The sequence below is a fragment of the Tamandua tetradactyla genome, chromosome 19 (assembly GCF_023851605.1).
Source record: "Tamandua tetradactyla isolate mTamTet1 chromosome 19, mTamTet1.pri, whole genome shotgun sequence".
Taxonomy (NCBI): Eukaryota; Metazoa; Chordata; class Mammalia; order Pilosa; family Myrmecophagidae; genus Tamandua; species Tamandua tetradactyla.
In genome coordinates this window covers 23,699,437-23,717,573 of record NC_135345.1, presented here as the reverse complement: position 1 = coordinate 23,717,573, position 18,137 = coordinate 23,699,437, and the positions used below count along the sequence as shown (strand labels likewise).

At 37.4% G+C, this 18,137-nt stretch overlaps 1 protein-coding gene and 1 long non-coding RNA gene across 4 annotated transcripts in view; both read left to right on the top strand.

Moving 5' to 3' along the window:
• Positions 1-9,563, top strand: part of PPARGC1A (PPARG coactivator 1 alpha) — a 328,446-nt gene extending 318,883 nt beyond the window's left edge. For all 3 annotated transcript variants that reach the window (XM_077136510.1, XM_077136512.1, XM_077136511.1), the window contains 3 exons: positions 1,405-1,526; positions 1,871-2,022; positions 5,659-9,563. In XM_077136510.1, coding sequence (XP_076992625.1) covers positions 1,405-1,526; positions 1,871-2,022; positions 5,659-5,762 — 378 coding nt within the window. In that variant the 3' untranslated portion in view covers positions 5,763-9,563. The remainder of the gene's footprint in view (positions 1-1,404; positions 1,527-1,870; positions 2,023-5,658) is intronic.
• A 162-nt stretch (positions 9,564-9,725) lies between these two features.
• On the top strand, positions 9,726-17,362 carry LOC143663512 (uncharacterized). The gene is made up of 3 exons (XR_013165980.1): positions 9,726-10,197; positions 14,385-14,426; positions 16,999-17,362. It is a non-coding gene; the product is annotated as an uncharacterized LOC143663512 (long non-coding RNA).
• The last annotated feature ends 775 nt before the right edge of the window (positions 17,363-18,137 follow it).

Below are 18,137 nucleotides of genomic sequence, written 5' to 3'. Positions count from 1 at the left end.
ACATGAAAATAGAAATATGAGTACTTCATATGGGTAAGAGAAGACAAATCATAGATGATCAGATCACCTTGAAAGATTAAATTATTCAGTATATGAAATGCTCAGTTCCATTACACAAGAATCCATTGAATGCTCACTCTTTTCAAGTCCTTTCTTAAATATGGGACATATGAAAAGGGAAGGCATACTGTAAATATTGCAGGACCTCTCTTTGCCCTAAGCCTAAATTACTTTTAACATCATCCAGCCCAGGAGACTCTTTCATGAGAAAATTATTAGGGGAGCTGAATCTGTGCCTTAATGTAGTGTGTTTCCTGCACTCCACCTTAAATCTCTGCAACCTTAACTTCATTTCCTTCTTATTTGTCCTCAGTAGACATATAGACTAGCATGTTCTTTGTATGAACTTTTTATGTTCTTAAAAATCCTTGTGTCTATTTTGAGAGACATCATCATGTTTGTTTGGGTCTTCTCGGAACAACAGATCTAGGATTGCTTCTTTCCCTAGGAATGAATTCATGTTTTTAACAACTGAATCTGTCCTCAGGCTATAAAATATTCTTTCCATATTTGGTAGGTTATAAAATGTTGATGGCTTTTAGATTACGATCATAGTGACTCCTTTTGTGAAAATGAGGCCACACCCCTCCTGCCTGTTCTTCAAAGAATAGATTCATCGGCAAAGTGAAATTCACTGCTGCTCTTCAGAGTTATTCTTCTGAGACCCATGGCTTAACGTGGCCTACATTGTAAAGCAGTGTTTCTCATATTATTGTCTTTGGACCGCCTACATCAGATTCGCTGGGATATTCTTGCTAAAATTGCAGATTATTGAACCCTGCTCTCCCAAATTGCCATCCAGCGCAGCTGGGATAAACCCCAATAATTTGTATTTTTAGCGAGCACCCCAGGTAATTTCTATTCATGCCAACATTTAAGAACCACTGTTTTGAGGACTATCAAGATTTGTAGTTCATTATTAGAATTGTGGGTTATGAGATATTAAGTAGTTTTGCGAGCCAAGTCAGTTTCTTAGCCATTTTGAAAACTAATAAGTCACAAATGTTATTTAAAAGTATTATTCAGCTATTCAGTGATCCTAAAGATTACATTGCATACATTTCTTTTCTAATTCATGTGAGAGAAGAGCAAGAGATGAATTGAACAGGAAGACAAGAGTGGAAGTGCAAAAGGATTGATGTAAGAGAGGAGAGGTTAATATTGAAGACGTTGAAAGGAAAATTTGGTTCAAATGTGGTTTTGTATCTAGCGTATGGTTTATTCTAACTCGTATGCTCTATGGGTCCCTATTATGCATGCTAGTAACTTCATGAGTGTTTCTGGAGATTCAACTTTTTTCCAATCACTTGAATCTGCAAAGTGTCTCCTTATTTTCCCCCACAGGAAGAACGCCGTGTGATTTATGTTGGTAAAATCAGACCTGACACAACACGGACAGAACTGAGGGACCGTTTTGAAGTTTTTGGTGAAATTGAGGAGTGCACAGTAAATCTGAGGGATGATGGGTGAGAATCTTCAAGATTATTTCATGTTCAGAAGCTGACGTATGTAAAAAATTATGGCCATAAGATTACGGAGATGGGAGTTGCCAATGTAAGTGCTTTGACAGATGACATGTTGAGTTCAAAACCTTATTTATTTTCTCCCATCCCTATTTATTAATCTTTCTAGTTGAGATTTCTTGTCCCAGAAATAAGTATTTAGCTGCTTGACAGGACAATCATACTGATAAATGGATGTAGTGGTTCAGACATTGGTACCAGCGGAGACTCCCAAAGTAGAAAAGGGTTACAGTCATATGCTAATTCTTCTTAATAGGCTTTAAACTGCTCTCCTTTGTCCCTTGCAGAGACAGCTATGGTTTCATTACCTACCGTTATACCTGTGATGCTTTTGCTGCTCTTGAAAATGGATACACTTTGCGCAGGTCGAATGAAACTGACTTCGAGCTGTACTTTTGTGGACGCAAGCAATTTTTCAAGTCTAACTATGCAGACCTAGGTATGGATTTTTTTTGTACCTGGAATGAGGAATCCATGATGTAGAGCTCAAAATGGGAGCGAATACAATCCGTAGGTACCTTGAGCTGGGCTCTCCCTTTACTAGAGGAAATATTTGAATACAGAATTTCTTTTGTAACGTATAACATCATTTCAGAAGCAAGGGTCCTAGGTTGTGGCAACCTAGGGGCAGAGGTGAATTCTTTGTACTGTCTGCTCAGCTGCTGGAATTTGCACCATGGTTGTGTGTTTGTGTATGTGGTGCGTCTTGTGAGTGCATGTGTGGTGTGTATGTGTGTGGTATATTGGATGCCTGTGTGTGTTTGTTTTGTGTGCCTATGTTGTGTGTGTGTGTGTGTGTGTGTGTGTGTGTGTGTGTGTGAGCTGTTGATGCATTTCCTGCCTACTGTGTATCCTTTTGTCCATCCCATGGACTTGCCACCATTGTTCTATGGAACCGAATTTGTAGAAGTCTTGTTTTTTTTCCTTCGTTATTTCACAGTCTCTCAGAAATGCTATTTTCTGTGTATTACAATATGAAGGTAAAAACACTCTTCTTATGCTAAATCTCATGCTACACTTTAAAATAAAAGACAAGGGCGGGCCATGGTGGCTCAGCAGGCAAGAATGCTCGCCTGCCATGCCAGAGGACCCTGGTTTGATTCCCGGTGCCTGCCCATGTAAAAAAATAAAAAATAAAATAAAAGACAAAACAAAACAAAAACCTTTCATTTTTAGAATGTTTGCTATATGCTAGATTTTGAACTTTTCACTTAATAGCTGAGCATCCTAGAAGACATGCATTATGATTTTCACCCCCATTTTATAGATGAGAAAACTGAAGATCTCATAGGTCTTCCTTTTTCCTGTCATAATAGTTGTATAGAGTCACGGGGCAAAATTTGGAAAGTATAAAAATATTAAGAAGAAAAATAATATCACCTATTACTCTATCACCCATAGATAACCACTGTTACCAGTAGAGTGATTTGCCTTCCAGTATTATGTCTTGGAATGTCTGATTTCTTATAGTTGAATTCATATTATCCATATATTTAAAAAAGTTCTACTGTTCATGCTTAATATTATATGAATGTGTTTCCCCGCCCATGTATTTCACAGGGTTAAAAATAACTTATCAACATATATTAATGGTTTCACACTGTTCAATGAGTGAATAGTACCATTATATTTAATTATTCCATTTTAAATTTTTTCATATTATAAATAATGCTATAATGAACAACTTAATTTCCTTTCTAAATTTAATTTTGTTCTTTCAGCATGTCATTCCCTATCTAATACTTATATTATAAGCTTTTAAATTTTTTGAACAAGGAATGAAAGAGGGAAAGTGACAAATATCTTATGCGTATGGCATAATTATTTTAAATGAATTTATAATCATCGTAAAGTTAATATATCAGTCCACTATTCAGTATTATGAGAAATCCATTTGCACTAGCTTTGGCTTGGTTTAAAGAAAAAAAATGAATACCAAAGGGATATTTTTTCTCCCTTCCAACGAAGTGATGTCTTCTTAGAGTAATTGATATAGGTGGTGTACATTGTTCAGAGGGAATATGCTATAATTCACTTCACAAGCTAAATAGATAGTGTAAAGCAGGGGAGAGGCAGCTGACTGTTGAAGAGATAGAGGCCTATGGATAAAAATATAAAAGGTGGCAAGTCATTTGTTCAAATGTTGGCTGATAAAAACAGTCAAGACAGATTGAAGTCTTGAGTTGATTTGACTTATTCTCTTCAGTGATGAAGGCCAGGGTGTTTCTAGTCTCTCAAAACATCTAGAGTTTAAAATAAGCTCCCTAGAGGGGCCTTTGGATCATGATTCATCACTGGTAGAGGGAGGATTGGATGGTCTTTCCGAATGGAACTGGAGCCTCCCTGAAATATTTCTAAGAAGAATGCTTCCTGTCTCGTTATCTCCCTGCCAGGAGCAGTAGAAACTGTACCATCACCCAGCTAGCTCTATATTTTCTGAAAAGTGTATTTGATGTACATTGTTTAAGCGTGGGTTTTTCTAATTCCCTCAAGCTCTACAATTGCATGAGCATAGAGGTGGTATAGTTGAAAGAGCCCTTGCTTTGGCATCCTGCAGAACTGGGTTTGAAACCTGGCTCAGCATCTGACTTTGGGTGAGCAATTAAACTCCCTCTGCTTCTGGTTCTTTATGTAAAATGAAGATAGTCTAATATACCATATAATGTTGTTGCGAAGATTAAATAAATGCTTACCGAGCTGTTAGCATAGTGTCTGGGATAAAATAGGTGTTCAATAAAGAGTAGCTATACTTAAAATTAATAATGATGATAATGAGAAGGTAGGAATTTAAAGTTGATTTTAAAATAGACGAATCAACAGCATGGCCCTGATTTGGAACGGAACAAAATTCTCAAGGGCCTCGTCATTTTTCTCTGAAGAATTCAAGTTAAATACTTCAGGGCATAGGCATTGCATATGGTTAAAGTAGATTGAAGTTAGGGGAAAAAAAATCAACCTGGTGCTGGAAAGCATGAGGGATTGCAACCTCATCAGCAAAACAACTTGTGACGCCAATGATTATGCTTCTAGAACATCTAGATTTAAACTCTTCTGTCACATCAGCACATTTCTATTTTGTAGCTTTTTATGGATAAAACACGAAAGTGTTCATATTTTAGTACAATTGCTCAATTGATCAGAAGATTTGGTTTCTCCTTTAAATAAGTGCTTTCAGAAGAATGGATATATTTACAACAGCCTTTCTAATAGGTTCCCAAGCCACTTTCTCTCATTTTCAAGGTGAGCAGAAATATCTGCCCTTTTCCTAGACATCAATGGAGAAAAATCAGAAATTGTTAACAATATTTCACTCCATAGTCAACATGGCTAGAGCACATCTACTTTGTTGTTAAAGGCAGTGTGGAATGACACATGGAACTTTGTACACAAACTAACTTGCACTAGATTAAGGGGGAAAGAAAATCATGGCTTTGTTTGTACCTGCCTGCTTTGCTTCTCCTAGTAATAAATAGAAATAGTTCGGGTTTACCCTCTCTGCAAATGAAACGTTTCCTATAATTTCTAATTTGGGGAGAGATTGTACTACAGTTGCCATGCAGTACCCCAAAGTAACAGAGTAGATGACCATATCATATGTCCTTCCTCCCTCACAGGGTGGGGAGTGCGGGAAGTTTCAGTGATTCCCTCTCACTCCCCCGGCCTTAAGGCTCAATGAAATCCATCTCATTAAATAGGGAAATTAGCTGCTTCTCTACTTACATCTGCATCTAAGAAGTCAAGGAACCTTGAGCAAGTCATTTTACCTGTTTGGGCATTGTGTGTGTGTATGTGTGGTGGGGGGACTGTTTATCAAATGGAGATATCAAAGTCTGTTCTGTTCACCTCCCAGGAGTGTTTCCATTCTAAAATGAGTCAGTAGATGAGAGTTTGAAAGCTCACCACCCAAAAAAAGAATTTTGCACTTTGCCAATCCAAGGTGGGCGTTATTATTGTTATTATTATTATGTAAGTATAATAATGATAAGTTCATACCGAATCAGATCACCTGAATTGGAATGATTGGGTTCACAACCAGCAGCAAAGGGTGCATCTCACCTGCTTGGGTTTCTTTCAGATTCAAACTCAGATGACTTTGACCCCGCTTCCACCAAGAGCAAGTACGACTCTCTGGATTTTGATAGTTTACTGAAAGAGGCTCAGAGAAGCTTGCGCAGGTAACATGCTCCCTGGCTGAGGAAGACAGAGGGATGGTGAATACCTCACAGGACGGCGCGTCCTTCCCTAACAGACTATTGCAAGTCATGCTTAGGAATTTCTCCTACTTTACACACTCTGTACAAAAACAAATCAACAACTATATAACGAGAAAAACAACAACAATGGTTTACATGAACACAGCTGCTGAAGAGGCAAGAGACAAATGGATATCCAGTAAGCACATGTTTATTCATGGGCATCAGCCTTGCTTTCCCTGTAGGCTCTTGGCAACGGAGTGGGTGTGTGTGGCTGTGTGTGGGTGTGGGTGTTTGTGCCTAGTTTGGGGAAAGGGTGTGTGTGTGTGTGTGTGTGCAGGTGGGACTGGGGGCATCTAATGGGAGTGTGCAAGGGCAAATCATTTCAAATGGCAGCAGTTCCATAGAGACACACTTAAACCTAAAACTTCAAAATGTTCATATTATATTCAAAAGAAAAACAAAACCAATTAAAAACGAAAGAAAACCAACCAACCAACCACAAACCACCCTATAATGACAGCTGCTGATTTCTGAGCATCAGCCACCGTACTGTTTTTTTTCAGAAAGTGCAAAATCAACTTGAAGCAAGCTTTCTCTCATATCTTAATGATTATATGACAATCCTGAAGAAACCACCGGTTCTGTAGAACTAATATTCTATCTCTCTCTCTCTCCCTCTCCCTCTCTCTCTCTCTCTCTCTCTCTTTATTTCTTTTTCCTTTTGCCATGGATTCTGGGTGGGAGAGGATACCCCAGGCACTGAAATGCTAAACTTTCCTAACATTTTGAAGTTTCTGTAATACGTCCTTTCTCCTGACACTTATGTAAATGTCCAAAATGTTGATCTTCCACTGCAAATTTCAAAAGCCTTGTCAATGGTCAAACATACAGCTTGTCCAGCAGTTCTTTCTGAGGAGTGGACACGGCGTTACATTACTAGTGAGAGTTGGTAGAACTCTCTGGGATGTGTTCGGATAGTGTAATTGCTACATTCTCTGATGTAGTTAAGTATTTACAGATGTTAAATGGAGTATTTTTATTTTGTGTACATACTATACAACAATGTTCTTTTTTTGTTACAGCTATGCACTGTAAATGCAGCCTTCTTTTCAAAACTGCTAAATTTTTCTTAATCAAGAATATTCAAATGTAATTATGAGGTGAAACAATTATTGTACACTAACATATTTAGAAGCTGAACTTACTGCTTATATATATTTGATTGTAAAAAAAAAAAAGACAGTGTGTGTGTTTGTTGAGTGCAACAACAACAAAATGATGCTTTCCGCACATCCATCCCTTCTTAGGTGAGCTTTACGTCGATCTAAGCATCTTGTCGAGAAATATCCGAGCCCCTAAAGGTATTAACCACTTATGCGATATTTTTCCACATTTTCTTGTTGCTTGTTTTTCTTTGAAGTTTTATACACTGGATTTGTTAGGGGAATGAAATTTTCTCATCTAAAATTTTTCTAGAAGATATCATGATTTTATGTAAAGTCTCTCAATGGGTAACCATTAAGAAATGTTTTTATTTTCTCTATCAACAGTAGTTTTGAAACTAGAGGTCAAAAATCTTTTTAAAATGCTGTTTTTGTTTTAATTTTTGTGATTTTAATTTGATACAAAATGCTGAGGTAATAATTACAGTATGATTTTTACAATAATTAATGTTGTCTGAAGACTATCTTTGAAGCCAGTATCTCTTTCCCTTGGCAGAGTATGATGATGGTATTTATCTGTATTTTTTACAGTTATGCATCCTGTATAAATACTGATATTTCATTCCTTTGTTTACTAAAGAGACATATTTATCAGTTGCAGATAGCCTATTTATTATAAATTATGAGATGATGAAAATAATAAAGCCAGTGGAAATTTTCTACCTAGGATGCATGGCAATTGTCAGGTTGGAGTTTAAGTGCTTCATTTGGGAAAATTCAGCTTTTGCAGAAGCGGTGTTTCTACTTGCACTACTAGCATGGCCTCTGATGTGACCATGATGTTGTTCTTGATGACATTGCTTCTGCTAAATTCAATAAAAAACTTCAGAAAAACCACCATTTTGAGCATCAGGATTTCATCTGAGTGTGGAGTCCCTGGAACAGAATTCAGTAAAGTGTGGAGTGTGTATTCAAGTTTCTAAATTGAGATTCGATTACTGTTTGGCAGACATGACTTCTCTGGAAGATACGATACACCTACTACTCAGTCGTTCTTTTCCTTTCTCTCGCCCAACACGGTCTTATTAAAAGGATTTCACCCCCAGGCCAATGCAGCTAATTTTGATGGCTGCATTCATTTATCACCAGCATATTGTGTTCTGAGTGAATCCACTGTCTGTCCTGTCGGATGCTTGCTTGGTTTTTTGGCTTCTTCTTTCTAAGTAGATAGAAAGCAATAAAAATACTAGAAAATAAAAGAACTTGTTCACAGGTTCTGCGTTACAACAGTAACACATCTTTAATCCGCCTAATTCTTGTTGTTCTGTAGGTTAAATGCAGGTATTTTAACTCTGTGTGAACGCCAAACTAAAGTTTACAGTCTTTCTTTCTGAATCTCCAGTATCTTCTGTTGTAGACTACTAATAAAAAAGACTATTAAGAGCAATAAATTATTTTTAAGAAATCAATATTTAGTAAATCATATTATGTGTTCAAGGACCAGATGCATCATCTATTTTGCCTTTAAATTTTTGTGATCCAATTTTAAAGACATTCTCTTTTTTTGCCCTGGATTGTTCACTTCAATAAAATAACATGGTTTCTTTCCTTACTTATCGAAAGGCAACACTACAGATTCCATGCCGAGGATTCATTTATCCCCTCTCTGGCCTGACAAATGTTGTTACCATGAAGATAGTTTTTCTCCATGGACTTGAAATTGCATCTAAAATTAGTGCAAAGAAAGAATCACCAAACCATCCGAATAGAGCTTTTTGTATCTTATGCAGACACTGTGGGTAGCCCATCAAAATGTAAACTGTGTTCCTTTTATTTTTTTATTTATTTATTTTTAAATTTTTTTGGAAGAGAATATTTCAAATTAACATATGCACCCCATCATCACTGGAGGCAAATTTCAGCATAGATCGTAGGACTTTTAGGTGACTGTGGGCCATTGCCTTCATGCTGTGGTAAGTTCCACATCTACAATTTTGGTAACAGAACTGGTGCTTTCGAAATGTGAGTTTTTTCAAAGGGATGTAGCCGAATAATCCTTCCAGTGCAACAAAATCAATTTTTGCTAAATGACTCCGAGAACAACGGTTGGGCTGCCAACATTCAAAGCAGCAGAGAGGGAACTTTGCACTATTGGGGTATGATGGTTGGGTCAGTTATTAAAAAAGGAAACCTTTTCATGCCTTTAGATGTGAGCTTACAGTAGGTAATGATTATGTGTCCTTTTTTTGATGGCTGTAATGAGAACTTCAATCACTGTAGTAAGACCTGATCTATAGATGACCTAGAATAGCCATGTAATATAATGTGATGATTCTAAATTTGTACCTATGTGACAGACATTTTTCAATAATGTGAACTGCTGATTTGATGGAGCTACTTTAAGATTTGTAGGTGAAAGTGTAATACTGTTGGTTGAACTATGCTGAACAGGGAAAGTGAGTGATTAGTTGAGCCCTTTGCTGGGCTTTTTTTCCACCTGCCAATTCTACATGTATTGTTGTGGTTTTATTCATTGTATGAAAATTCCTGTGATTTTTTTTAATGTGCAGTACACATCAGCCTCACTGAGCTAATAAAGGGAAACGAATGTTTCAAATCTACTTCTCTTTTTCTTATTTATTATAACCAAACTCCTGCTGTGTTTCTCAAAGCAGTACACATTATTCTCTTATTATTATTATTTTATGTCTTCTCTGGCTTTCCCTCTCATTCTCCTTGCTTTTCCATATTTGTGGATGGATGGATTGCAGCTCAAAGGTAACGTGCACCTTCTGTATTTTCGCTTGTCTTCCTTCAAATGTCAAAGGCATTTGTGATGATTTCTATAGTGAAAGTTAAGAGGGGAAAAGTGACATGGGATTCTATCAAATAGATTGGCTCTGTTTTTGTACTTAACCTGGAAAAGTATATGTTTAAATATCAGCCATTGCTTCTAGGGAGAATGCTGCTAAGTATTTAGCTTAGGAAGTAATTCGACTCTAGATGAACTATTTCTTGAAGACTTCTTACAGGCTATAGGTCTCTATCATGCTTAAGTTATCAGGGTAAATCTGGGATGAGCTGATAGCCACTGACAGATCTTGCTGTCAGGATGCCCTTTGTGACTAGTAGGTGACACGGTAGTCCTAATGACAGAATGCATTGTTGGCACTCTGCCTTCTGGTTTCAGATGGCCATCCCTACTCCCAACCTCTTACAATGCAAGATCCAACATGATCATAGCAGTGGAGAAAGGTGGCTAAGTATATCCCCCTTTCCCAATCTCCTAGGGGAAACACATATATTTATAATTATTGGAAATGTGGTAGAGTTGTCAATAGTACATTGAAATCTAAATAACACATGCAGTACTTCCTATGGTTCCATTTCTATTTTATCTCAGTGTGAAGTTTGCCAATTTGTTTTTGAAAATTGAAAATAAAAGCTTACCATTATTATACCCAAATATTGCATACATCTACAGCTGAGGAGACTAAACATTGCTGGGATTCAGTGTATAAACCTCAGCTTGTGACAGGTCTTCACTGATGCTTACATTGTTTAGAGCATTTTTAATCTTCTGGCTGGTACCAGCAAGGGCATTAAAATAATGCAAATCTTCCTTTTAAAGGGTTAACTTTTTACTCTTATAAAACCTTCGAGGGCATAGAGAAAATTAGGGACTTTAAGAAGCAGCAGCATTGGCCCCTAGTTTGGTACTGGGACATCCTGATTAGAGATAAAGAATTCATTTCATGTTGTCCTCAAAACATTAAATCACTTCCATCCTTGATGATACTAATGACAAAATAATTATTGAAACCAAAATTAGGCTGACAAAAATAAATGAGCACTTGATATGAATAGTTTATTTAAAAGAGCTTGTCTCAATTCAAAAGCCCTCCAAACTAAATCAGTCTAAACTACACAAAATGTGATATCGAACCCAAATTCTTTTTTCGGCATTGCCAGTTATCTCTCCTTTGTAGGGTTATTTAGCTAATCATTGGATATAATTTACGGTCCTAACAACATTATTATCCTCATTTGACACTAGTGTTACCAGCTATACAGTTGTAACTCAGTATTAATTACAGAATATTTTAACCAAAGTGTGCTTTTTGCAATATTTACTTTATATTAATCTTAGATTTTGCAATTCTTGTTGCTACTCCTTGTTTTCAAACACACTATACACCACTATAAATCAATCCTTGCCCTTTATCAAACAGTAGAGAGTAATAAAGAAAGTCACAACTCATAGAGGAGTTCCTTGGAGGTTTGTAACATCGTGATTTAAATCTCAGATAGATTTAATCAAAAAGTTGAATTAAACCCTGGGGGGTAAAGATGCTCCTATAGAGCATTCTATAGATAGCCACAAAGCAGTCTATTTCCTTTCACCTGTCTCTGTTAAAATGTGGGGGAAAAGAGATGTCGATTTTCTATGAGAAAGACGGTAAGATTTCCTTGGTGGTGGTGTGTGGATGGAAGTTAATGTCCAATGACTTTTGTCTCAAGTTACTACCCTGCCATTTAGAATGGCCTGCTTTATTCTGCTCCTGCTGTCGCTTTATCTGTTCTTCTAGTTCATGGTCGAGTTAAATACCTTCTCCCCACCTTATTTCCCTCATACATCCCGTGTGATTCCAGTAACCTGCAGACTCCCTAAAGCTCCACTCCGGTCAAGCATGTGGAATGTGAGGGTCACATGGGCAGGTGGCCAGCTCACTTAGGTTGTAACCAGCTGGCTACCCCTGGGCAAATTCACAGCATTAGGGAACACTCACTGGAAACTTGCAGAAAGACATGATCATAAAATGTGGATATTTCTAGGACCAGATTCTATTAAAAAGTCTAATATCATCCCATGCTTAGAGTGTGTTAAGGGCAAGAGGCCACCCCTGTTCCATTTGTCTCTTTTCTGTCCATAATTTTATAGAAATGTGATCATATCCATTTTAGCTTGAAAAACATTGCTTACCATCAGCCGACTTATAAAAGAAGCAAAGTGGAATTAATTAATCAAAAAAGTGAGAGAACTTTTAGAGGAGAAAACCAAATGATCCCATAATATTTTTCATGATTAAATTAAATGAGCCTAATTTTACATGCGCATATGCACACCGAGGCATTATTATAATATTAAAATATTGTATTGTTTCAAATTTATGCATATAGCACTTACTGAAGGCAAGTAGCTACAGTGATATTTGAATTTGCATATTGACCATTTCCATATATTTTCATGCATTAATTTCTAGTAGGGAGAAGCTGAATTATTAGGGAAAATACTGGGTGATTTAGAAAAAATATTGTGCTTCTGCTCATTTTTGAACATCAGGGGCACTTAGCCATATTATCTTTTTTTCCACACAGTTTTCTGTGATGGATTTTCAACAAGATGACGTCCAAGTGAAAGCTGAAATTAAATGGGAAGGAAAGAATGTTAAGTGGTAAAATCCTAAATAGCTTATTAGACTACTTAATTGGGGGGAATTTATTTTTGCTGCTGTTAGGAACTCTACAGTCAAGTTTCTTTTTAACAATACTAATTGATGAAAAAAGGCTATAGTAGTATAGTTAACGCACAATATCCTCAAGCAAGTCATTTAAGGGAATTCACAGGTACTTTTCTTTGATTGACTTTGGTGTTGTTGAAAATCAAGTCCTGTCTTCATGTCATTGCTTTCTCACTTCATTTCCAACCAGGTCTCTTGTTTATTCCTATAATAGCTTTACAGTACACTTAAAACACTTAATTCTTACAAAAAAAGGAAGCTGTGCTTCTTCCTAGTTTAACCATTTAGCAGGTTTTTGACTTGATCGTTATACTCTTTAATCAAAAATGACTGATATTTCATAAAGCCTACAGGTATTGCCCTCTGTAAGCACTTCCCTATGTGTTGGCCAGAATATGTGTTATCACAGAATGATGATTAATTACTTTGCCTCCTAGAGAACAGTGAATTAGTAAAGTGATCACACAGCATGTAATATAGCCGTGTTGCTTTCATGTCAGTTAACTTGTTGATCAAGTTCAATGCCTGACCTACTTTACTTCCAAATGCCTGCATAGACAAAGCATCCTGGGACCTAGGCAGTGGGTTGCTTTTCTCAGAGTCGACAATCTGAATTGCAAAGATTATCCAGTGTGAGAACAATGGGAGGGAAAGCAAAATTTGGAACATGTCACCCAATGTTTGGCCAACTGCATTACTCTCAGTATCTGGAGGGTGAGAAGTACCTGTATGTTGGGCTGACATTTTCCCATATCCATGGCAGGTGTGGTGGCATACAAAGTGAGTGCCAGTATGCACCTCTGATGAATGAAACAATTCATTGAGAACTCATAAGAGTTCCTTTGTCACATGGTGCCAGGGTCTCATTGTGCCACTGTCTGCCATAGCATGCCATGGCAAGGAATAAGACTAGAAAGGTCAGCTGAAGGAAAGAGAAGGAATAAATAGAAGGTTAACCAAACACACTGGAACTTTACTTACAAAGCAAGGTTTGGACAATGATTTCCCATGGCTTTTTATATGCCTTTTATGCTGACTCATTCCATGGGGTTATGCAAACAAAAAAGGCAATTGTATAGAAAGGGCAGTAGATCTGTACAGAAGGAAATGGCCCTTATAGGACTAGCTCCATGTGAGGAGTGATTCTGTGTCAACCACACAGCTACCAGCCTTTGCCAGCCTGGTGTTCTCTCAGAGGGTTTGATTAAAGTCCTGTTTATTGCCTTGGCTACTAGATAGATGGGAGGCTCTAAAATCCTGTTTATTGCCTTGGCTATTAGATAGATGGAAGGCTCTTGGATATTTCCATAGCCAGGATTTTTGGATAGAACTTTTCAGCTTCGGTTTTGTGGAATGATAAGGAGAAAAGTCTCTACATGTGTACTATAAAAAGAGCTTTTCATGGACCAATGACGCAGTAGAGAAGGCCCCCTTTTCCTTCTAATTGTTTCAGTCTTGCCATTCCAAAGCAGCCATATGCTGCAATGGACTTCACAGACCTTCAGTATTTTGAAGGTTAATCTTGAACTCCCTCAAAAGTGGTATCTGTTAGATACCGTGGTGACATTTAAATCCATAGCATTGGGATACATTAAAAGCTTTATTTAATCTTTGCACTCTCTTAAAATCTTAACCTTACCAATTCCATTTGGAAACTTGAACAATTTGGATACATACTCATTTCTTAAAAATTACCTCTCAGTGACATACCTGGCCATCCTATTTCCCAGCAATTCCATCTCAGGTAATGATGTTGCTTATTCTAACCCTTTTCCCCTAGCATCCTTATTTAAAAATTAAATGAAAGCCATCCTCCATTTGAAAGTTGAGTTGATTCAGGGTGTGATCAAAACAGTGAAGATGATAATGATAATAATAATGATATCAGTCAACATTTATTATGGATTTACTCTCTTCTAGGCACTTATCTCTTCACATGAATTTTCTTAACTATAGTATGAGGTAGGTATACTACTATCCCCATTTTATAGATTAAGGCAAAGTCCTTTTGAGTCTAGAACTTGTGCTATATACAACGTCTCCACTAATAATATATGTATGCAGAGGAAGATATTTTTCTATAGGAAATAATTGGTTATTGAAAAGTTAGTGTGTTGTTAACGTCAGGTTGAAACTATACAGTGCATATCAGATATTGCAGTCATGCATTCCACATTCATTTAACTCCTCCAATGTGTTAGGAACCACATTAGATGCTACGGACAGAGGGGCAGGATCTTGCCCCACAATTTAGTTGGTGGTGTAGTAAGAAAGAAATTAGAATGTGTATTTCCTAACAGCAACTGTAGGACCTCTTGAAAGGATCCTTCAGGGGCATAACAATGATTTCTGGAAGGATTATTGCTATCTAACCAATGTCCATGGAGCTGAGGCCAAGAATCCTCCTATGTAATGGGAAGGAATGATACAATGTAATGATCCCATGTTATGCAATCTGGATGTCTTTACAATGCAAGTTTCTCTACAGTTAAGTTTTAGGATTACTGTGGACATTGGTTGATCAATAGACACGGAAAGTGACAATTTATGGATGGCCTTTTTGGAGTAGCATTCTTAGGCACCAATGGTAGGAAAAATCAGTCAAAACCTGGGCCCCATCTCCAATACAGTGGTCATGCTTAATGAGGGCAGTCAAAATTATGAAAGGGGGTGGGGTAGTTTGACATGGACTCTAGTCTTTGGAATTCTATGGATATTTATAAAAATAATCTAGGGCTTCGGGCTCCATATATTCTCGAGAAATAACTGGTTTAACAACAGCTGCAACGTGGGTATTGTTAATCTTTTAAAGATATTTTTGTTTTAATTAGAAAACAATTTCACACATATATTATTATGTATAAAATAATGGAACAGAGCCCTGTATACCTACTACCCAGATTTATTAGACGTTAACAGTTCACCATGTATGCTTACGATGTCTCAGGACAGATCTCATACCCATGCCTTTTTATCCCTTCCCTCCTCTCTGTAGTGACCTCTCCCTTGTGGTTGATGTGTATTATTCCCATTCATTTTTTTTCTTTAATTACATTTCCATATATCCAAAAGTAAGATGCAGTATTATTTTGTCTTTTAAAAATTTGCATAATGCTTTCCTACCGTATGTATCCTTCTTCAATTTGCCAGTATTCCTTTTAATGCAAATGCAATTAGAACAATTCAGCCTTGGTGTAAACCAGAAGGAATTCCTTTTTTCCAGGTGTTTGAAGTTGCTTTAGCAGCTGCTGCAACTGTCCCAGCTAAATCATTCTTCACAGCATTCCTGACATTCATCTTGGTTTCCTATTTATCACTTTGGCTCATGGTTAAGTGCATTTATGCAATCGCTTTAAAAGTCTTCAACCCTTGATCCACACCCCCACCTTGATTATTGAGTGGTTATAAAGTTGTTCCAAGGGAACAGGAGGTCATAAAAATCACAGCAGAAAATGGAGACCCATACCCAGGTAGTTATTTTTATAAGAGAATGGTTTCTTTGATTTTCCTTCTTTATTAAGTCACAGATGTTTGCTGGACCCTTCATCTCCACATTCCCTATGCATGGCCATGCCCTCTCAGTGAGGACACTGGGGAACCCCAGCAATGAAGAAATTATTTCTTGTAATAGTAACCGATTAAACTAGTTACCAGCTGGAGAGCATGTTTCGGCACTTAAGTTAATTGAACTGTTACAAACTAAATATGAGTCTAAATTGTTTCAGTATTCCAAAGCACTTCATGCATGCAGATAAAAATGAAAAAAAAAATTACCAAATCGGTTTGAAATGTGCAAGTCAGCCATACAGTGCTGACATTTAGATCTATGACCTGATAACTCTGCAGTAGGTACCCTGAAAAACTTTGTGGGCTCTTTTTTTCCTTCTTTTACTGACTTCTTCTTTGAAACCCCTGAACCACTACTTGATGTGATATTCAATAAGTGGAAGTCAGGCTGCAATCAGAAGAGGAACTGTCTGCATCAGGGTTTTTTTTCTACCAATTTGCTCAGAAAATAATCTCTTTGTGATTCATTTCACGGGCCAAGTAAGAAAGAATTGTTGAAAGGAGATTGGACTTAATGGAGGAAATGCGGTATTTTATTCTGGGGGAACCTGACTAGAATTTGGTTTGTGGGTTTTGTTTGGTGGGTGTGGGTCTCACTGGGGTGGAGGAGCTTCTTGTATTAAAGGCCATGGCACATAGGGTAGCAATTAGTGAATGTCTAACATTCAAGAAAGGGGAAAGCATGAGGAATAGCTGGACACAGAAGATGCTGCTTTGTTTCTCCATCTAATACATCCCTTCTTTTTCTTCATGCCTTCCCTATAACCAACAAATATGGACAGCATTCCATTTCCTTAGCTTTCTACTGCTATGAATTTCCCAATCTTTCTTAGGATCGGGCTAAGGACTAGGATTGAATGGGCTGTCTGAGAGGCTTTAATGAACTGTGAGTCTCTTAGGAACTTCAACGAGTCATCTTGAGTAACAAGTCACGTAAAAGTTCATGGCAATTTTCATCTCCCTCCAGGATCCTTGCCTCCTCTCCCTCCAAAGGGAAATCTAATAAAATGAAGTGAAATGCACATAAGTTGATTGCATTGACTCTATTTGAGAAGATAAAAAAGATAAATTCAAAGAACTATAGAACCGATGTCCGGAAGAGTGTCGTAGAGGACCAAATGAGGATGCTCAGGGTAAAAAAAAGGTCAGTTCTGGCTTAGAGCCGGTATTAGAAGGCAGAGCCGGTATTAGAAGGCACAGCCGGTATTAGAAGACAGGCCGTTGTTCTTGTTTCAGTCTTCCCACAGGCTGCTGGGTGCCGTCTAGCATCAGTGCATGATCCAGCAACATAATGATAAGTACAAACTCATGCAGAACAAATTGAGTCCATAAGGACAACGGTGATATTGACTGACCAGTTGGGTGGGGCTAAAAAGGGAGGCAGAATGGGTCTCATTCTCATTACAGATTTGGCAGCTACATCCATAGTATGTGTTAAGGTGAACAGAGCAGACTCCTCTCTTTAAAATATCTTCCTTGTGGTTGACAAATGATACTGAAGTTTAATATTTGATGCTTCATATATTTTTTTTTTTACGAAAACAAAAATACTCCTGGGAAAGTTAATAAGCTATATCAGTTACCATTTCTATCCACCCTAGCTCAGATGCTTTCAGGATGAATCAGGCTGTATCAGGGAAAAAGTGAGAAACATCTGGATACTCAAGATTTTTGTCTGGGGTAAGTCAGGGAGGACAAGGGATACCGAGTGCTCACTTGAAAGATGCCCAGCAGGTCTTTGATTTCACTGTCACATGGAAGTTTGAGTGGGCTCCAAGAAGCTGCCTACTCAGTATGTAAGAGCTCTCTTTCACATTGATTCATTCATGAACCATTTGTTGCATGTCTACTTTTAGTATGTGTTAGCCATGGAAGAGATGAATCATAGTTCTAACCCACAAGAATCTCTAGATCAAGTGTGGAGACGTATATTATTATGAAAATTTAAAAAAAAACCCACTATTTTCCAAACAATGACTATGTCACAGAAATGGCAAAAACAAATTAAATAAAACCCTGTCTTCACACAGTTTTCTGTGGACTGGATGCATACTGTAATATACCCTATAACCTAGACAGGTCCCAAGACCTGTGGGAGCGAATCCA